The sequence below is a fragment of the Trachypithecus francoisi genome, unplaced genomic scaffold (genome assembly GCF_009764315.1).
Source record: "Trachypithecus francoisi isolate TF-2019V2 unplaced genomic scaffold, Tfra_2.0 Lachesis_group13, whole genome shotgun sequence".
Taxonomy (NCBI): Eukaryota; Metazoa; Chordata; class Mammalia; order Primates; family Cercopithecidae; genus Trachypithecus; species Trachypithecus francoisi.
Genome location: NW_022681458.1, coordinates 22,549,639 through 22,572,094, shown reverse-complemented (window position 1 = coordinate 22,572,094; position 22,456 = coordinate 22,549,639). Strand labels below are relative to the sequence as shown.

At 42.5% G+C, this 22,456-nt stretch overlaps 2 protein-coding genes across 7 annotated transcripts in view; one reads left to right on the top strand and one right to left on the bottom strand.

Moving 5' to 3' along the window:
- USP37 (ubiquitin specific peptidase 37) overlaps positions 1–22,456 on the bottom strand; it is a 122,686-nt gene that overhangs the window by 75,152 nt on the left and 25,078 nt on the right. For all 6 annotated transcript variants that reach the window (XM_033230256.1, XM_033230255.1, XM_033230251.1 and 3 more), the window contains 2 exons: positions 10,690–10,787; positions 8,762–8,846 (listed from right to left, as the gene is read on the bottom strand). In XM_033230256.1, the coding sequence (XP_033086147.1) occupies positions 8,762–8,846; positions 10,690–10,787 (183 nt within the window). The remainder of the gene's footprint in view (positions 1–8,761; positions 8,847–10,689; positions 10,788–22,456) is intronic.
- On the top strand, positions 18,557–19,111 carry LOC117094526 (roquin-2-like). Its single transcript, XM_033230261.1, has one exon. The coding sequence runs from the start codon at positions 18,630–18,632 to the stop codon at positions 19,086–19,088; it is 459 nt and encodes a 152-aa protein (XP_033086152.1). The 5' UTR covers positions 18,557–18,629; the 3' UTR covers positions 19,089–19,111.

Below are 22,456 nucleotides of genomic sequence, written 5' to 3'. Positions count from 1 at the left end.
TTCCACTAACCCATGCATTCCTTACCTTTAGAGCTAGAGATTTTATTTTTTAAATTTTACCTCAAGTTCTGGGATACTGTGCAGAATGTACAGGTTCGTTACATAGATATAGATGTGCCATGGTGATTTGCTGCACCTATCAACCCATCATCTATGTTTAACCCACGCATGCATTAGGTACTTGTCCTAATGCTCTCCCCTCCCCTTGCCCCCCATCCCCCAACAGGCCCTAGTGTGTAATAGTCCCCTCTCTGTGTCCATGTGTTCTCACTGTTCAACTGCCACTTATGAGTGAAAACATGCAGTGTTTGGTTTTCTTTTCTCAGTTTGCTGAGAATGATGGCTTCTAGCTTCATCCATGTCCCTGCAAAGGACATGAACTCATTCTTTTTTATGGCTGCAATATTTGTTAATTTTTTCCCCACCTGACTAACAAGTCTGGATCCTACACTAATTTTTAATTTCACTTGTACCATGATCCAAGTAGTCCCCATATATGCACAAGATTGTTTCTGGGTCTTTATTTTGCTCCAGGGATTAATGATTAAATCTAACGCATCCCCTGTAATAATCACCTCACTTAACATTGTCTTTTCTATATTTGAGACAAAGTCTTGTTCTATTGCCCAGGCTGGAGTGCATTGGCGTGATCACAGCTCACTGCAGCCTCGACCTCCTGGGCTCAAGTGATTCTCCTACTTTAGCCTCTTGAGGAGCTGGGGCTACCAGTCCATACCACCACATGTGGCGAATTTTTTTTTTTTTTTGTAGAGACAGGGTCTCACCATATTACCAGGGCTGGTCTCAAACTTCTGGGCTCAAGCCATCCTCCTGCCTTGGCCTCCCAAAATCGCTAGGATTTACAGGGGTGAGTCACCACACCACACCAACATTAAGTCTTCATATCTGGCCATTCAAGCTATCTTCTTAAGCTTTCCTCAAAATTATCTTGGCTATTCTTATAAGCTTACTTATAAGAAACAGAATTTAAGGCTGAGCACACTGGCTCATGCCTGTAAGCCCAGCACTCTGGGAGGTCAAGGAGGGAGGATTCCCTGAGGCAAGGAGTTTGAGACCAGCCTGGCCAACACAGAGAGACCCCATCCATCTCTCTCTTTTTTTAATTAGTCAAGCATGGTGGCACACATCTGTAGTACCAGTTATTTGGCAGGCTGAGGCAGGAGGATTGCTTGAGCCCAGGAGTTAGAGTCTGCAGTGAGCTAGGATTGTGCCACTGTACTCCAGCCTAGGTGACAGAGGGAAACTCCACCTCAAAAAAAAAAAAAAAAAAGTTTGGATTTTTTTTTGTGGGGGGGTCCGTAAAAAGTACTTTGTGAGACTTCAATGGAACCACCTTAATTTTTTTTTATTAATTTGGAGATAAATGATACCCTTGAGCTTTGTTTACTTAGGTCTTCCGTTATGTCCCCTAGTAATCCTTTTCTTCATAAAAATACATATTTTAGGCTGGGCACGGTGGCTCATGCCTATAATCCCAGCATTTTGGGAAGCTGAGGCGGGTGGATCACGAGGTCAGGAGATCTAGACCATCCTGGCTAACACGGTGAAACCCTGTCTTTACAAAAAATACAAAAAATTAGCCAGGCCTGGTGGCAGGCACCTGCAGTCCCAGCTACTTAGGAGGCTGAGGCAGGAGAATGGTGTGAACCCGGGAGGCAGAACTTGCAGTGAGCCGAGATTGCGCCACTGCACTCGACCCTGGGTGACAGAGCGAGACTCCATCTCAAAAAACAAAACAGGCCAGGCGCGGTGGCTCAAGCCTGTAATCCCAGCACTTTGGGAGGCCGAGACGGGCGGATCACGAGGTCAGGAGATCGAGACCATCCTGGCTAACATGGTGAAACCCCGTCTCTACTAAAAAAATACAAAAAACTAGCCGGGCGCGGTGGCGGGCGCCTGTAGTCCCAGCTACTCGGAGGCTGAGGCAGGAGAATGGCATAAAACCTGGGAGGTGGAGCTTGCAGTGAGCTGAGATCCGGCCACTGCACTCCAGCCTGGGCGACAGAGCGAGACTCCGTCTCAAAAAACAAAACAAAACAAAACAAAACAAAACAAAACAAACAAAAAACATTTTATTAGATTTATTCCTATCTACCTCACTGATTTTGCAATTCTTATAAATAGTACAGGTTGAGTATCCCTGAAATGCTTGGAGAGAAGAGTTTCAGGGTCAGGTGCGATAGCTCACACCTGTAATCCCAGTAATCCCAGCACTTTGGGAGGCCAAGGCGGGTGGATCACCTGAGGTCAGAAGTTCAACACCTGCCTGGCCAACATGATAAAACCCCCTCTCTACTAAAAATACAAAAATTGGAGCGGGGTATGGTGGCTCACTCCTCTAATCCCAGCACTTTGGGAGGCCAAGGCGGGTGGATAACCTGAGGTCAGGAGTTCGAGACCAGCATGGCCAACATGGTGAAAACCCCATCTCTACTAAAAATAAAAAAATTAGCCGGGCGTGGTGGTAGGCGCCTGTAATCTCAGCTACTCGGGAGGCTGAGACAGGAGAACAGCTTGAACCCAGGAAGCAGAGGTTGCAGTGAGCCAAGATCGCGTCATTGCACTCCAGCCTGTGGGGCAAGAGCGAGATTTCGTCTCCCAAAAAAAAAAAAAAAAAAAGAAGAAGAAGAGTTTCAGATTTTGAAATACTGTATTTGTATTATGCTTACTGGTTGATCATCCCTAATCTGAAAGTCTGAAACACTCCAGCGAACATTTCCTTTGATCATGACCTTTTGTGCATTATATCAGCACTCAAAAAATTTCTAATGAAACTTTGAACATTTCAGATTTCAGATTTTTGGATCAGGAATACTCAATCTGTTTTCTGTTACAGTTTATATTTTATTATTGCTGGATTTAGGAACACCATTAATTTTGTGAATTGATCTTGTATTCCAGAAACCTTACAAAGCTGTTTTTCTTGGGGGGTCTTTTTTCATCTTTTTTTGGTGGAGAACAGGATGTTACTACGTTACCCAGGCAGGTCTTGAACTCCTGGGCTCAAGCTATCCCCCTGCCTTTGCCTCCTTAAGTGCTGTGATAATAGCTGTGAGCCACCGTACTCGGCCTTGAGCACTTTCATTTGTTCTAATAACCTCTGGTGATTCTCTTTGTGTTAAATATTTAACAGATAATACTGTCTGCAAACTATGACAATTCTGTTTTTCCCCTTTTCAATCCCCAAACCTCTTTATTTCATTTTCTTGTCCTACTGCATTGGCTAAAACCTTCAGAACAATATCACCCTCTTCTTGACTTTGATGGGAATCCTTCTCAAAGTTCCATAATTGTAATGTGACTTAAGTTTTTGACAGATAACTTTTCATCCAACTAGGAACATAATGCTCTGTTCCTAATATGCTAAAAGTAGGTATCACCAACGGCTATCAAATAGTTTTTAAAATCTATCACAATCCCAAAAGTTTTCTAATGTTTACTTTTGATTTCTGGGATATACCGCACTCGGTCATTGTGTATCATTTTCAATGCCCTATTAGATTCAACTGTTAATACTTTATTTTGGATTCTTCTGTGTTTACATGTGAAAAACGATCTATAATTTTCTCTTCTCACATTGCTGTTACAAGGTTTTATTACATTCCTAGATTAGTTATGTAGCCTTTCCTGTTTTTGTAGAGATGGGGGTCTTGCTATCTTGCCAAGGCTAGTCTTAAACTCCTGGATTCAAGTGATCCTTCCACCTCGTCCTCTCAAAGTGCTGAGAGTATAGGTGTGAACCACTGCCCCACTCCCAGCCATCTTTAACATTTTAACGTGTCTATGTAATTGCAGCCTCCTCTGAAACTAAAGCTTGAAATGTTTTAATTTCCCTGAATCTTCTCTACTCCTGTATTTCTTCTATTGTCCAATGTTTTATTAATTATTTGCTTTTAATCCAACAACATCCTCCTTTGATAGAAAATATCAAGATGTATTTACACACATAAAATAACCCCAGAAGGATGTTACTTTATTTTTTTTGAGATGGAGTCTCGCTGTGTCACCCAGGCTGGAGTGCAGTGGCATGTCTTTGGCTCACTGCAACCTCCGCCTCCCAGGTTCAAGTGATTCTCCTGTCACAGCCTCCTGAGTAGCTGGGACTACAGGAACCCACCACCACACCTGCCTAATTTTTGTATTTTTAGTAAAGACAGGGTTTTGCCATGTTGGCCAGGCTGGTCTCGAACTCCTGACCCCAGATGATCCATTCATCTTGGCCTCCCAGAGTACCGGGGTTACAGGCGTAAGCCACCATGCCCGGCCAGAAGGATCTTATTAATAGTAACAGTGGTTATGTCTAAAAAGGAAAAATGAATACTAGGAGTTAGGAAAGACAGGAAGATTTACATCTTCTTTACTATATACACCCTATGTCGTTTGAATTTTCTACCACATTCACTTATTAGCAAAAAGACAAACTTTAAAAATATTTTGAATAAAAAATATAGTTTAAAATTGTTTTTGTTCACTGATTTTTTCTTACCACTCCTTCCTTGTTCTGTTTTCTTCTTGATGAATGAATTCTATCTGTCTTTGCACATCTGAAAAATAACATTCTTGGTCAGGTGCAGTGGCTCCTGCCTATAATCCCAGCACTTTGGGAGGCGAAGGCAGGTGGATCACTTGAGCCCAGGAGTTTGAGACTAGCCTGGGCAACATGGTGAAACTCCATGTCTACAAAAAATAGCCAGGTGTGGTGGCACACACCTGTAGTCCCAGCTACTGGGGGGGTTGTGGGTGGGAGGATCACCTGAGCCTAGGAGGCTGAGGCTGCAGTGAGCCATGATTATGCCACTACACTCCAGGCTAGGTGACAGAGTGAGACCCTGCCTCAAAAATAAATAAATAAATACTGCATTCTTTGTCTATGTTCTTGAAATATAGTTAGCTAGGTATAGAAGTTTTTGATACTGTTACTCTGCTAATAATATCAAACTATCTGCTTCCTATTCCAATACTGTTAATGTCAATCTGATTTCTCCACTTTTACAGAGGATGTATTTTCTTTCTGGTAGCATCTAAAATTTTACAATATAAATTTTTTTCTAAGTTTTATTTTAAGTTCAGGGGTACATGTACAGTTTTGTTGCATAGGTAAACTTGTGGCATGGAGGTTTGTTATACAGATTATTTCATCACCCAGGTACTAAGCCTAGTACTCATTAGTTATTTTCCCCAATCCTCTCCCTCCTCTCACCCTCCAACAAGCCCCAGTGTGTGTGTTGTTCTACTCTATATGTCCATGTGTTCCCATCATTCAGCTCCCACTTGTAAGTGAGAACATACGGCATTTGGTTTTGTTCCTGTGTTAGTTTGTTAAGGATAATGGACTCCAGCTCCATCCATGTCCCTGCAAAGGATATAATCTCATTATTTTTTTATGGCTGCATAGTATTCCATGGTGTATATATATCACATGTTCTTTATCCAGTCTACCATTGATGGGCATTTAGGTTGATTCCATGTCTTTGCTATTGTGAATAGTGCTGCAGTGAACATACACATGCATGTGTCTTTATAATAGAATGGTTTATATTTCTTTGGGTATATACCCAGTTATGGGATTGCTGGGTTGAATGGTTATTTTATTTTATTTTTTGAGACAGAGTTTTTTTTTTTTTTTTTTTTTTTAGGCGGAGTCTCGCTCTGTCGCCCGGACTGGAGTGCAGTGGCCAGATCTCAGCTCACTGCAAGCTCCGCCTCCCGGGTTTACGCCATTCCCCTGCCTCAGCCTCCCGAGTAGCTGGGACTACAGGCGCCCGCCACCTCGCCCGGCTAGTTTTTGTATTTTTAGTAGAGATGGGGTTTCACCGTGTTAGCCAGGATGGTCTCGATCTCCTGACCTCGTGATCCACCCGTCTCGGCCTCCCAAAGTGCTGGGATTACAGGCTTGAGCCACTGCGCCTGGCCAAGACAGAGTTTTGCTCTGTTGCCCAGGTTAGAGTGCAGTGGTGCGATCCTGGTTTACTGCAACCTCTGCCTTCCAGGTTCAAGCGATTCTCCTGCCTCAGCCTCCCGAATAGCTGGGATTTACAGGCACCTGCCCCCACACCTGGCTAATTTTTTTGTACTTTTTAGTAGAGATGGGGTTTCACCATGTTGCCTAGGCTGGTTCGAATGGTATTTCTGTCTTTAGGTTTTTGAGGAATGGCCACACTCTCTTCCACAACGGTTGAACTAATTTACACTCCTACCAACAGTGTATACGCATTCCTTTTTCTCCACAACTTCACCGACATCTGTTATTTTTTGATAAAATGTGGACTTTTAAAAAAGTATTTGTTGTTTGGTATTTTTTCAGGCTTTTCAATGTGAGGACTTTCATCATTTTCATTATTACTTCTTTGCCAATCTCCTTGCCTTTATTTTCCTTAGTCTTTTCTTCCAGAATACTGTTAAGACATGGAGGGTACACCAAGAAGACCAACGTAAGTCTCTTCATTTCATTTACTTTTATCATCTCTGTTTCCCTGCTATATTCCATGACCAAGCCTTCTTGACAAGGACTTAGTAGTTACTTCTGCCTGGCCATCTACCCTGCATAGGACTTTAAGTGGTCACAATTCTGGCCCCATGCAGGAAACAGTAAAGCAGAGGCTAATCATTGTTGTCCCATTTTCATGTCTTTGCACTCTACTCAGAGAGTAGGAAAGCAGCATATTTATGGTTCCAACCCAAAGTACTTACACACAACTGTTCCACTCTGGTTTACTAGCTTAAAGAGCTGTTCTAAACACTCACACCTGTAATCCTAGCACTCGGGAGGTCAAGGCGGGCGCATCATGAGGTCAGGAGATCGAGACCATCCTGGCTAACACAGTGAAATCCTGTCTCTACTAAAAATACAAAAAAAGAGCTGGGCATGGTGGTGGGCACCTGTAATCCCAGCTACCTGGGAGGCTGAGGCAGGCTAATCACTCGAACCCGGGAGGCAGAGGTTGCAGTGAGCCGAGATTGCACCACTGCCCTCCAGCCTGGGTGACAGAGCGAGACTCCATCTCAAACAAACAAACAAACATACATATGACTTAATAGGTCACCATTATATAGCATCTACATTAGACTACCATTACCCTCACCTTTTTTTTTTTTAATTAAACTTTTAAGTTCCGGGACACGTGTGTAAAACGTGCAGGTTTGTTACATAGGTATACACGTGCCATGGTGGTTTGCTGCACCCATCAATCTATCATCTACTTTAGGTATTTCTCCTAATGCTATCTCTCCCCTAGTCTCCCACTCACGGACAGACCCGGTGTGTGATGTTCCCCTCCCTGTGTCCATGTGTTCTCATTGTTCAACATCCACTTGTGAGTAAGAACATGTGGTGTTTGGTTTTCTGTTCCTGTGTCAGTTTGCTGAAAATGATGGTTTTCAGCTTCATTCACCTGCAAAGGACATGAACTCATCCATTTTTATGGCTGCATAGTATTCCATGGTATATATATGCCACATTTTCTTTATGCCATCTATCATTGATGGGCATTTGCCATTACCCTCACTTTTTACATTTAAAACCATCACCCCCTCTGTGCTGCATTGCTTGGTCACACTTTCTCAACAAGTGCTTAGCAGGTATCTTATATATTTATATCCAATAAATCTAAAAAAAAAAAAGCTTATCTATAGAATCAGCAATTAAATATCCAACTAGCCTTTTCTAATTTATTAATAAAAGACATTCACTGATGTAATACAGCTTTTGATTTTTAAGGGAAATTCCTAAATTTGTGGAAGGTAGCTTAACAAATACAACAGCAACAAAAAGAAAATAAAAATGCTTCAGAGGAGAGAATTCTTAGGATGTCCATCCACATGGGATGGTAGAATATATATTGGTCCACAGTCTGATAACGTTGTCAGTCGCAATCTATGGTATCACTACAAAACTTCCCAGAGCCAGGTTTAAGAGCGCCTCCCACCTCAGCCTCCTATGTAGCTATCACTACAGGCACACAGCACCACGCCCAGCTAATTTTTAAAAAATTTTCTGTAGAGTGGTCAGACGCGATGGCTCACAGCTATAATCCCAACACTTTGGGAGGCCAAGAAAGGCAGATCACTTGAGGTCAGGAGTTTGAGATCAGCCTGGTCAACATGGTAGAATCCCGTCTCTACAAAAATTAGCTTGGCTTGTGGGCAGGCACCTGTAATCCCAGCTATGTGGGAGGTTGAGGCAAGGCTACAGAGAGCCAAGATAGCACCACTGTACTGTATCCAGCCCAGGTGACAGCGCGAGACTTGGTCTCAAAAAAAAAAAAAAAAATTCTGTAGAGGCCAGGAGCAATGGTTCAATACTTGTAACCCTAGCACTCTGGCACTCTGGAAAGCTGAGGTGGGAGGATTGTTTCAAGTCAGGAAATTTGAGACCAGCCTAGGCAACATAGTGAGATCTTGTCTCTCTTCTCTTTTTTTTTTTTTTTTGAGACAGGGTCTTGTTCTGTTGCTCAAGCTGGGGTACAGTGGCATAATTATGGCTCACTGCAGCCTTGACCTCCCAGGCTCAAGTAATCCTTCCACCTCAGCCTCTCAAAGTGCTGGGATTACAGTGTGAGCCACTGTGCTCAACCCATTTCTAGAATACTTTCTAACTAACATGTCAGGATTCTATGAGTCTCATCAATTTTGTTAAATTATCATATTCGCTTAAGAGGATAATATATAGCCTATCCCATCATTCGATATTCTGAAAAAAAGAGCTCCTAAGTTTTTCACAAGTCATATAACCAATGCATACCTGTCTAAGTTAGCACCACCAGAAGAGTGTTCCTTGGATCCAGCTCTGCTACCATAAAAGGATGATGACTGCAAAGGTAAAAGCCCTATAAAACAAATGAACAAAGGAAAAATGTAATTCCTAAATCAACCATTCAAGTTCATTTAAAAATAAAAGTATACATTAGTCCTGATTATATTTAACTCTTTTTTTCCTTCTCATCAAATACAGGAATACCTCATTTTATTGCTCTTTGCTTTATTGTGGCTCACAGATATTGCAGGTTTTTTCGTATTTTCTTTTTTTTTAAACAAATTGAAGGCTGTGGCAACCCTGCACCAAGCAAGTCAATCAGTGTCATTTTCCTAACACTATATGCTCACTCACTTCATGTCTGTGTCACATTTTGGTAATTCTTGCAATGTTTCAAACGTTTAAATTATATCTATTACAGTGATCTTTGATGTTACTATTGTCACTGTTTTGGGGTACCACAAACTGCACCCATATAAGATGGCGAACTCAATTTATCTGACTGCTCCACCAAATAGTCATTATTACCCCATCTCTGTCTCTCTTCTTGGGCCTCCCTATTCTGAGACAAAATATTGAAATTAGGATAATTAATAACCCTACGACAACTTCTATGCTTTTAAGTGAAAGGAAGAGTTGCACATCTCATTTTAAATAAAAAGCTAGCAACAATTAAGCCCAGTCAGGAAGGCACGTCAAAAGCTGAGACAGGATGAAAGCTAGGCCTTTTGCACCAAACAGCCAATGCAAAGGAAAAGCTCTTGACAGAAATTAAAAGTGCTACTCAAGTAAACATGTGAATAACAAAGCAAAACAACCTTATTGCTGATGTGGACAAAGTTTTAGTGGTCTAGGCAGAAGATCAAACCAGCCACAACGTTCTCTTAAGCCAAAGCCTAATCCAGGGTAAAGGTCTAACTCTCTTTAATTCTATGAAGGCTGAGAGAGGCAGAAGAAAAATGTGAAGCTAGTGAGATATGGTTCATGAGGTTTAAGAAAAGAAGCCATCTCCACAGTATAAAAATACAAAGTGAAGCAGCAACTACTGAGTTATTAAGCAACTACTCAATAACTAGCTGCAGCAAGTTATTGAGATCTAGCTAAGATCACTGATGAAGGTGGCTACGTTAAACAACAGGTCTTCGAGATAGATGCAATAGCCTTATATTGGAAGAAGATGCCACCTAAGAGTTTCGTAGCTAGAGAGAAATCAATGCCTAGCTTCAAAGTTTCAAAGGACAGGCTGACTCTCTTGGTAGGGGCTAATGTGGCTGAGGACTTGACGCTGAAGCCAATCCTCACTTACCATACTGAAAATATTAGGGCCCTTAAGAATTATGCTAAATCTACTTGCCTGTGCTCTAGAAATGGAACAGTGAAACCTAGATGACAACACATCTGTTTGCCGTATGGCCCAGGCTGGTCCCAACTGGATTTCTAATACTTTAAAATATTTTAGCCAAGTATTGGGTACAAATCGGCATCCAATAACTAACACCAGATTAGGCCGGGCATGGTGGCTCGCACCTGTAATCCCAGCACTTTAGGAGGCCGAGGCAGGTAGATAACTTGCATTCAGGATTTCAAAACTAGCCTGGCCAATATGGTGAAACCTCGTCTCTACTAAAAATACAAAAATTAGCCAGGCCTGATAGCACACACCTGTAGTCCCAGCTACTCGAGAGGCTGAGGCAGGAGAATCACTTGAACCCGGGAGGCAGAGGTTGCAGCGAGACGATATTGTGCCACTGCACTCCAACCTGGGCGACAGAGTGAAACTCCGTCTCAAAATATATATATAAATAAATAAAAATAAAAATAATGTACAGATGTATGTCCAGGGTTAGGTTTTTATTTCTAGTCTAATAAATATATAATAAATGAGCACCTTATTTATTGTAAGATCAAACACTTACCTGATGTCCTATTCTCTTCTGACTGTTTCAAAGTCAGCTGCTTTTCTCTACTGCTGGTTAAATACTTTCTGGAAGGATCTGTCATGGCCTTGTTGTTCCTATAGTTAATAATTTTACATCAATATAGTACAAGTGTATAAAAATATTGTTCTTAATTTTAAATAGTTGTCATTAAAACATTTACATTTCAAGTGCTGAATTCATTGATATGCTTGAAAATTAAGCTACAAGATTGTTAGTCTCAAAAGGTCAATGACTTAAACAAATGAGAATTACAAAAATAATCTTTAATTACCATCTCAAGAGCCAATTCAATCCGTGATTCTGATTAACTTAGCAAAAGTAAAGGAGGATTTTCTTTAAATAAAAGTCAAATCAAAGACATTATTAGATTTTCTTTGCCAAAAGCAAGACCAGATAAAATGACTCAGCTACTAAGACCAAAAGAATCGATTAAAAAGTAAACTGTGGCCAGGTGTGGTGGCTCACGCCTGTAATCCCAGCACTTTGGGAGGCTGAGGCGGGCAGATCACGAGTTCAGGAGTTTGAGACCAGTCCGGTCAACATAGTGAAACCTCGTCTCAACTAAAAATACAAAAATTAGCCAAGCATGGTGGCGCATGCCTGTAGTTCCAGCTACTTGGGAGGCTGAGGCAGGAGAATCTCTTGAACCCAGGAGGTGGAGGTTGCAGTGGGCCGAGATCACGTGACTACACTCCAGCTTGGGCAACAGAGTGAGACTTAGTCTTAAAAAAAAAAAAGTAAACTGTTCAAGCTTGGTAGTTTATAGATTTACAAAGAAAAACAAATCAGGCTGGGCGTGGTGGCTCAAGCCTGTAATCCTAGCAGTTTGGGAGGCCGAGGCGGGTGGATCACCTGAGGTCAGGAGTTTGAGACCAGCCTGGCCAACATGGGAAACCCGGTCTCTACTAAAAACACAAAAATTAGCCGGGAGTGGTGGCAGGCATCTGTAATCCCAGCTACTCAGGAGGCTGAGGCAGAAGAATCACTTGAACCCAGGAAGCAGAGGTTGCAGTGAGCCAGGGATCACGCCATTACACTCCAGAATGGGTGACAAGAGCGAGACTTCGTCTCAAACAAAAAAAAAAAGAAAAGAAAAGTCAAAATCAAAACCATATATTCCACATGAATAGAAATACGATTAGATTAGTGGCAATAGCATTTTAATTTATATTGATTAAAATTCTTTAGGATCATGAATACAAAGTTAAAAGCCCTTTTCTCCCCTGTATTATTTTCAAATACCTCAACCCATATAAGTAGAGAGCGTCCATTCAAATAAATGTTCATGCTTTAACAGTGCTAATTTAAAGGGAACCATCCTGAAGTAAGCCTCTGGCAGACAATGCCTAAGTGTGCTCCACCTAGATTCCCTCTGACTCATTTTTGTATTCTCTCTTCCATACCTTCACACCAACTTATGTTTTTGATAGCCAGTACCAACGACTCTTCTTTACAGGACTGCCCTCAAGTTACTAGAGATACTTTGCCTGTAATCTCAGAGTCACAAACAAAGCCAGGCGCTACAGTAGAGAAGCCCAGCTCTCTTGATTTGGATTAAAACAACTTTATGGTGGAAGCTACATAACAGATTTCTCTAATATCAGGATGAAGACTAACCTTCATGTCCTTGTGTGACTTCTCCAGGATCACATCCATGCTTTGTTTCCTGCCCTTAACTATACTGCTTTCCTTACTCCCTTCACTATCTTCTCTGGGAGTACTTCCTCAGTAATTCATATACACACTAATCTCCATTTCAGATTCTGCTTCTGGGCAACATAATCTACAACAGCTGGTACTAAAAGTGGGCCTAGGAAGCACACTCTAAGGATAGGATTCTGGAATTGGACCCTTGTTTGGCAATGGCAACAGAAATTCTGTTGCTGATAGTAATACCTCTGACATCTTATAGTGTTACAATTGCTAAGATTTTCATCTCTGGTGAATTAGGATGAAATAAGGTAGAGAAGGATAGGGCTCAGGCAGTATCTCCAGTATTTTAGAAATGTGGTAGAATGATTACACAATAGATTTTATTGGGGTAATGGAAATGTTCTGAAACTAGATAATGATGATGCAACATACCTCAAAAAATTTACTAAAAATAATTGACTTACCCTTAAAATGGGTCAATTACATGGTATGTAAATTGTACCTTAATAAAGTTGTTTTTAAAATGTCCCAAATTATTTCACTCCCTATATTCAAGCTTCTCATCATAAATTCAGTCTATTTCTTCATCCCTTAATGGGGCTAGTCCTATGATTTCCTTTTCCCAAAACAATGTGACAGAAGTTAACACTGTGTGAGTTCTGACCCTAAGCCTAAAGGTGCCCTACAGGTTTCCACTCACTCTCTTGGAACCCTGCCACTGCTATGTGAATAATCCCAGGCTAGCCTGTTAAGAGTGGAATAGCCCAATCACCCTCACTACCCAATGGCCAGTTAAATGAGTGAGTCCATCCTAGATCAGTCAAACTCTAGCCAAACCATCTACTGATCACAGATGCGTAACAAAATTAGAATCCAGGTACTGTGAGCCAAACTGGGTCCAGATAAACAGAACCACCCAGGTGACCATAAACTCATAAGCAAAAATAAATAGTTACTATTTCAAGTCACTAAATTTTAGAGTGGTTTGGATACAGCAACAGATAACAGATGCAGGTGATAAGGGGTAAATAATCATCAAAAAGACTATGGTATTGACTGGCTGATGCTGAGTATTTCTGTGTTCAAGAGAGAAGACAGGCTCAGTTGAGCCAATTACCAACTTAAAGGACAAAGACAATGTGGAGAGTCACCCACAGGAGAGTTGCAGTCCAGACCTTGTAGAGCAAGACCATGCTGTCTGCAGCCAAAAATTACACCTCATCTGTAAAGTATGGCATATTACTCTTGGCATATTATTAAGCCCTGGAAGAGACAGAGCATCTGACTGATTGATGGTCATCAAGGGACTGTGCAACCAGAGTTAACCATCAGGAGCTGGGCGCTATCACACCCATGAAGTCATAAGACCAGGAGAGTACAACAGCAATCTATCATAAAATGGAAGCAGGTATATTGGAATTGGGCCCAAGTAAGAAAGCAGAGATGACAAGAACATGCCTTAGGGGCATTTCCAACGTCAAGCTGAAACGAGGAGTAAACCTGGGCCTGATTAATGGATAGGTCATCTTGGTACATTGGTACAAACTGCAAATAAACTATTGCTGCACTATACTCCCACTAAGGGACTGCCTTGAAAGATAGTGGTGAGGGGAAATCCTCCACTGTGCAGAGCTTTGAGACATGCATCTCATCATCTACTTTGTATGAACAGAGAAGTGGGTCATAGACTCCTGGGTGGTGGCAAATGATTTGGATGAATAGTCAGGGGCTTGGAACGAGCAAGCCTGGAAGATTAGAGAGAAATGATTTATAGAAGAGGTATATGGATAGACTTATGGGAGTACGGACAAAGAATGATCTGTTTTACATGTTAATGCTCACCAGAGAACAACACTGAAGAGACACTAAACAATCAGCAGGATAACTTGTCCAGTGCATGTCAGCCAGCCTCTGTCCTTAGACATTCTGTTATCTACAGAGGGACCATGAATAATATATCCAGTGCATGTCAGCCAGCTTCTGTCCTTAGACATTCCATTATTTCCACAAAGGGACCTTGAATAATATAACAGCTATGGTGGCAGATAGCAGCTACAAAAAATGGGTTCCCCTTCACCAAGGTTTATCTACTGTGGCTGCTTAATGTCCAATTGGTTAACAGCAAAGACCAAGCCCCTGATCCAAGGGCATCCCTTGAGGAAACTAGTCATTTGGTAGCAAATTGATTATATCAGATTTTTTCCACACTAAAAAAGACAGCAATTAATCCTTATTGGGACTGACAATACTCTAGACACAGTAGTTCCCCCTTGTCTTCAGGGTACATGTTCTAAGACCCACAATGAATATGATGAAATTCACAGATAGTACTGAAACCACAGATAGTACTGAACTCAACTGCCACCAACTGGAACAAATTCTGTTCATGGCTTCCACCCACAAATTTAATGCTACTTTTTTTTTTTTATTTTTGAGACAGGGGCTTGCTCTGCTGCCCAGGTTGGAATACAGTGGTGTGATCTTGGCTCACGGCAACCTCTGCCTCCCAGGCTCAAGCGATCCTCCCACCTTAGCCTCCCAAGTAGCTGGGACTACAGGTACATGTCACCACACCTGGCTAATTTTTGTAGAGATGAGATCTTGCTATGTTGCCCAGGCTGGTCTTCAACTCTGACTCAAGCCATCCACCTGCCTCGGCCTCCCAAAGTGCTGGGATTGCAGGTATTAGCCACCGTGCCCGACCTGCCCTTAGTTTCCATTCTAACTAAGCAATTACCCTGTACTGTGGCTGCACTTTCGCAGTTTGAGGTGCAACACAAAAACTAACATACATTTTTTTTTTCCTTCTTCACAATTCCATGGATAGAAGATTCATTCTTACCATAGATCTTCGCAACCACAGCAAAAGATTCTTTTTATTGGCTGGGCACGGTGGCTCACACCCATAATCCCAGCACTTTGGGAGGCTGAGGCGGGCAGATCACTTGAGCTCAGGAGTTTGAGACCAGCCTGAGCAATGTGGTGAAATCCCATTTCTACAAAAAATACAAAAATTAGCTAGGTGTGGTGGTGCATGCCTGTAGTCTCAGCTGCTTGGGAGGCTGAAGTGGAAGGATTGCCTGAGCCCGGGAGGCGGAGGTTGCAGCGAGCCAAGATTGTGTCACTGCACTCCAGCCTGGGTAACAGCGCAAGATTGTCTCAAAAAAATAAAAAACCTGGCCAGGCACAGTGGCTCATGCCTGTAATACCAGCATTTTGGGAGGCCAAGGTGGGCGGATCACGACGTCAGAAGTTCGAGACCAGCCTGGCTAACATAGTGAAACCCCATCCCTACTAAAAATACAAAAATTAGCTGGGCAAGACGGCACGTACCTGTGATCCCAGCTACTCAGGAGGCTGGGGCAGGAGAACTGTGTGAAACCAGGAGGCAGAGGTTGCAGTGAGCTGAGATCACACCACTGCACCTCAGCCTGGGTGACAGAGTGAGACTCCATCTCAAAAAAAAAAAAAAAGAAAAAAAAAAAGAAAAATCTTTTTTTTCTTTCTTTGTTGAGAGCTTTTTTACCTTTTCACTTAAAGGAGGCACTTTACAGTTTCTCTTTGGCACATCTGAATTGCCAGCATCACTACTGTGGTGCTTTGGATAATTATTAAGTAATATAAGAGTTACTTAACATAAACACAGCAATAGTCTCACAGTTGGTCTGATAACCAAGATTGGCTACTAAGTGACTAATGGGCGGGTAGCATATACAGTGTGGAGCCACTAAACAAAGGAATGATTCACATCCCAGGCCAGATAGAATGGGACAGCTCAAGGTTTCGTTGTGCTACTAAAAACAGTGCACCATTTAAAACCTATGTATTAGGGCTAGGTGCAGTAGTTTTCATCTATAATCCCCAGCACTTTGGGAGGCCAGGGTAGGAGGATTATTTGAAGCCAAGAGTTCAAGACCAGCCTGAGCAACATAGCAAGACTGTATCCCTACAAAAATAAAAATAGCCAAGACTAGCCAGGCATTTGCTACATGCCTACAGTTCTATTTGGGAGGCTGAGGCTTGACTGCTTGAGCCCAGGAGTTGGAGGCTGTAGTGAGCTATGACCACACCAGTGCACTCCAGCCTGGGCTGCAGCAAGACCTTGTCTCAAAACCAAAACAAAACTTATGAATTATTTATTTCTGGAATTTTCCATTTAACATATTTGGACCAAGGTTGACCATCGGTAACTGAAACCATAGAAAGTAAAATCATGCATAAGGGGGAACTACTATATACATTTGCCTATGCTGTCTACAGTGCCTTGACCAGCATTACTATCCAAGGACTCATAGGAGTATCTCATTCACTAACAAGAAAACTCACATAGTACCTCAGAATGAGGATTCCACTTTGCAGAATAGGAGGTACAACAACAGCATATGACCAGAAGATCCACAGTTCCTACCACATACAGTACTACCCCAAAGCTGCTGTCCTGATAAAGTGCGGCAATACCCTTTAAAAATGCAGTATGCAGAGGATCTCATTAAGAATAGGGTGGCCTTCAAGATACGAACAAATTATTCTATTTATAAAAAATACATGGGTCCAGCAACCAAGAAGTAGAAGCAGGAGTAGCCCCATTTGCCATTACTTTTCAATAACTCACTTGGAGAATTTGTGCTTTCTGTCTCTCCAAATTAGATTTTGTGGGTCCTACTTCCCAGAGGGGGTGCTTTTTAATTAAGTACAGTTAAAGAACAATTAAACCTGAAGTTATGGCTGTTACTTAGTTATTTTGAGTTCCTCATACAGGCAGATTCACAGAAAAGGAAAGGAGTTACCATACTGGCAGGTGTAAATGACTATTATAAGGAAGAAGGGTTGCTGCTATATAATGAGGGCAGTGAGGAATTTATCTGGAATAAGGGGGATTCACTAGGGTGCCTTTTAATGCTCTCATGCTCAATGAGCACAGCTCTCATGTAATTATAATGGGCAATTACAACAACCACAGCCTGACAAGCACATGGTGACTAAAGGTTCAAATCCCTCAGATGAAGATCTTGGTAATGCCATTCAGTCAAACCATCAAGAGGAACAGAAGTGTTAACAGAGGAAGCATGGAATTGATGGTAGGAAGAGATGTCAATATGGGCCCTAAGATCACCTGCAGCAACACACTGTAGTTAATCCTATTAAGCCTCCTTTTGGAAGATTCTTCCCCAGAAGTGGGAAGCAACAATATGAAGAATCCATGACAAAATGGAATAAACTTAATACAAGACAGGAGTCAATATAAACGGTACAAGCTACGGGAAGGGGGAACCATAGTACCAACTCTTTTAGTGGACAACGGTGATGTTCCATCAGAGTCCCTAATATCCTTTTTATCCTTTACACACCCCTAAACTGTGTATTTTCAATGTGGTTCACCAGTCAGCATCTGTAGTTCTTTAGAGGACTGCATTTGAACTACTTAAAACATTTTGCCCACCTGGACAGAGCCAGAGCAACTGGTAACCAAAGACAGTCCAGTATGAAAATATGAAAGCCCAGTCTCCCTGCCTCAAGCTGGGACAACCCAAGAGTTTCCCTGCTAGATCAAGATGAAGCCTATTCTCCGTGGTACTTTTACCTGAGATCACACTCTCCCTTGGCTTCCTCTTCTTCTCTGGCCTGCTTCTCCCACTCTGTTATTTGTCTCCTCTATAAGCACTGCTTTAAATGTCATTTGCACAAGTATACTCATCTAGGTGAGCTTCTAAGGAGCGCAACCTTAAAAAAAATCTAGATGTGATGGTGTAAAAAGTATTAGTAACCCAGAACAAGGATCAGTAACCTAGTTCTTATCAGACAGACTTCTAATTGGAACAACTGGGACTTCCCAAAAGTGTAGTGAATGTACTAGACTGGCATGCACAACCAAGTTCTGGTGTACCTCCCTGATGTGCAGAAACAAGAATGCTAATAAAGTAACCCTACATTTCTTAGTTAGTGTTCTGGATCAGATTGAAAATAAGGCAATTGAGGTCTGCCTCTGTGGTGAGGAGGAGGAGGACGAGGAGGAGGAGGTGGAGGTGGAGGGAGAGGGAGGAGGAGGAGGAGGCCCCATCGCGGCCTTCACCGCCGCCAACGGGGCTGTCCCTGTAGCTCCCAATGTAGTTTGAGGTCTTGAAATCTCCGCCAAGCTCTGCCTCGGCGAGACGAGGCGCCTCCGTCGCCTTTAGCGACCCCACCCGGGCCCCCTCAGCTTACAAAACACTACACAGCAAAATAATGATCTGCCAGACTGCTAACCCGAGCATCCAGCTTCCACAATGCCTGTGCAGGCAGCTCAATGGACAGAATTTCTGTCCTGTCCTGTCTGCTATAATGAATTTGATGAGAATGTGCACAAACCCATCAGTTTAGGTTGTTCACACACTGTTTGCAAGACCTGCTTGAATAAACTTCATCGAAAAGCTTGTCCTTTTGACCAGACTGCCATCAACACAGATATTGATGTACTTCCTATCAACTTCGCACTTCTCCAGTTAGTTGGAGCCCAGGTACCAGATCATCAGTCAATTAAGTTAAGTAATCTAGGTGAGACTAAACACTATGAGGTTGCAAAGAAATGCGCTGAGGATTTGGTACTCGACTTAAAACCACAAAGTGGAGATAAAGGTGTAGCTAGTTTGAACCAGAGTGCACTGAGCCATCCAATGCAAAGGAAACTGGTGACACTTGTAAACTGTCAACTGGTGGAGGAAGAAGGTCGTGTAAGAGCCACGTGAGCAGTTAGTTCCCTTGGAGAAAGAACTGTAACAGAACTGATATTATAGCACCAGAACCCTCAGCAGTTGTCTGCCAATCTATGGGCTGCTGTCAGGGCTCGAGGATGCCAGTTTTTAGGGCCAGGTAAGATAGGTTACTATCTTATCTTTTTTATTAGCTATTGGGGCTTGAGGGTGCAAATTTCTGGAGCTCGGTGAATCCTGAAATTCAACCCGTCTTTATATGTACAAATATTGATATAATTAAAGATAAATTTGTTTTTGTTGTTGTTAAAAAAATAAAATAAGGCAATTACATGCAAGATTTGGAAAGTGTAAATAAGGCAGAAGCATTACTATTCCACTATTTTTGATGCTAAATACCACCTTGGTTTTTCTGTACAGGGTTTCCAATCTCAGAAGTGACAGCATGGTTCTAGAGATGACAGCTTTCATGGCAGATTCCAATTCAGCTGTTAGCTTCATGATAGAATAGCTGGGAGCATCTTCGGTGATCTGGTTTGAGGCAAACCTCTCAAAATAATAATTCCTGAAAACTTAACTTAGAGCCTGTCTTTTCAACTATCGTAATGATTCTGTAAGCCATTTCATATTTATTGTGTACAAATACCTTTGTGCATAAACTCACTAGAGTGAATTTTGTTTCCTTCAACTAGACCTTGAATATACAAAATTTGTTATTAGAAGTGGGGTGCTACCATAACAAACCTAAAGTACGTAGCAGTGGCTTAGTAAGACGGTAGGGAGGTAAGAATACCGATATTACAGATTAGAAAGGTGGTGACCATTTTATGCCTTAGTAAAATATTTGATAAACACGGTTATATTAACGTCTTGAAAGGCAGATCTCATACTCACTGAACCTACAGCTCTATAGTAAAAGAGTACAACAATTAAGGATACTGGTCTGTGTTAGTGCTACTTTTTGCTTTCAACAAGGTCCTATTTGAGACATATGAATTTAGGCCAAAGCTAATCAGCTTGCAACCAGTGATGAAAAGAAACATAGCGGGCCGGGCGCGGTGGCTAACGTCTGTAATCTCAGCACTTTGGGAGGCCGAGGTGGGCAGATCACGAGGTCAGGAGATTGAGACCATCCTGGCTAACACTGTGAAACCCCGTCTCTACTAAAAATACAAAAAAATTAGCTGGGCGTGGTGGCGGGCACCTGTAGTCCCAGCTACTCGGGAGGCTGAGGCAGGAGAATGGCATGAACCCGGGAGGCAGAGCTTGCAGTGAGACGACATCGCACCACTGCACCCCAGCCTGGGAGACAGAGTGAGACTCTGTCTCCTTTTCTCGCTCTGTTGCCCGGGCTGGAGTGCAGTGGCCAGATCTCAGCTCACTGCAAGCTCTGCCTCCCGGGTTTACACCATTCTCCTGCCTCAGCCTCCCGAGTAGCTGGGACTACAGGCACCCGCCACCTCGCCCAGCTGAGACTCTGTCTCAAAAAAAAAAAAGAAACATAGCGGACAGGCATGGTGGCTCACGACTATAATTCCAGCACCTTGGGAGGCCAGGGAAGGCAGATCACCTGAGGTCAGAAGTTCGAGACCAGCCTGGCCAACACGGTGAAACCCTGTCTCTACTCAAAATACAAAAATTAGTCAGGCATGGTGGTGCACACCTGTAATCCTAGCTACTTGGGAAGCTGAGGCAGGGGAATCACTTGAACCCGAGAGGCAGAAGTTGCAGTGAGCTGAGATGGCACCATTGCACTCTAGCCTGGGCGACAGCGCAAGACTCCGTCTCAAAAAAAAAAAAAAAAAAAACAGGACGGGCACGGTGGCTCGCACCTGTAATCCCAGCATTTTGGGAACCTGAGGCAGGCAGATCATGAGGTCAGGAAATCAAGACCATTCTGGCTAACAAGGTGAAACCCTGTCTCTACTAAAAATACAAAAAAAAAAAAAAAATTAGCTGGGCGTGGTGGCGGGAGCCTGTAGTCCCAGCTACCTGGGAGGCTGAGACAGGAGAATGGTGTGAATCCGGGAGGTGGAGCTTGCAGTGAGCCAAGATCATGCCACTGCACTCCAGCCTGGGCAACACAGCAAGACTCCATCTCAAAAAAAAACCAAAAAGCAAAAACAAACAAACAAAAAAACATAGCTGTCTGTGCCAAGAGCCTAGAATCAAAATTGTATGGTAACTGGAAACCATGGGATAAAAATATCCAATTGCTTTTGATTCTCAAACTGAGGCAGTGGTAAGAGTTAACTAGACAGTCCGTTTTGTGAGAAAATAACTCTGATATTAACATTAGCAGAAGCTGGGTAAGGGGTATACAGGAACATTCTATGTTATCTTTGTGACTTTTCTGCAAATTAAATTATTTCAAAATTTAAAAGTATGTTAAAACAAAACAGGCCGGTGCAATGGCTCATGCCTGTAATCCCAGCACTTTAGGAGGTCAAGGTGGGCGGATCACTTGAGGTCAGGAGTTCCAGACCAGCCTGGCCAACATAGTGAAACCCTGTCTCTACTAAAAATACAAAAATTAGCTGGGCATGGTGGCGCACGTTTGTAGTCCAAGCTACATGGGAGGCTGAGGCAGGAGAATTGCTTGAACCTGGGAGGCAGAGGTTGCAGTGAGCCGACATCGCGCCACTGCACTCCAGCTTGGGCAGCAGAACAAGTCTCCATTTCAAAAAAAAAAAAAAATTAAAAAACATATATATATATTGGCCCCGATTCTTTCTCAAGCCTGCTTGTTTTACCTTTAAAGAATCTTTAAACTTGGATGAAGCAGGCTATAAAAGCTATATGGCCTTGATGAAAAATACAGTCTTCAAAATCTATTTTGGTGGTGGCCTTTAAAGAAAACAAACAAGGAAAACCTGCCAGAGGGTAAAGCCAGGGGTCACATGGAGTACAATGGACAAGGTGGTTTCTCCCAGACAACAGAATCAGACCGCTAGATGGGCTCACCAGGAACTTATTCCATCGCTTTCACTGTCCTCACAATTTCCACCTAGCAAGATTTTATCACTGCTATAGACCCAAGACCCCTGTAGTTTCCTATTCTTGTCTATTTTAAACAGAAATTTTTATTGTGATTATTCTGTTCCTACTCCAGCAATGTATAATGATGTGTGCATGAGGTCTGGAGTGGGGAATGCAAATTAACTTGCCTTTTAGTTTTTAGGTACCAGACCATGAGGGGCGTGGTCCAAGGTACATTTGGACCTTAGAGAGAAGACTGCACCCAGAGAGAAGGATCACCCAAAGATCCTAGACTCTGAGCTGGATACAATGTTCTCATGAGATTTGGCGTTCTTCTCCATTTGGATAGAGGAAACAGTGTTCTATGTATGGAAGAATAGTGAACTGGGTTATTTCAGTGGCTGTAGGGGCAAACTAAGGCAGAC

Bases quoted from the DNA above. Each gene is read 5' to 3' on its own strand.
- LOC117094526 (XM_033230261.1), top strand. From the start codon at position 18,630: ATGCCTGTGCAGGCAGCTCAATGGACAGAATTTCTGTCCTGTCCTGTC.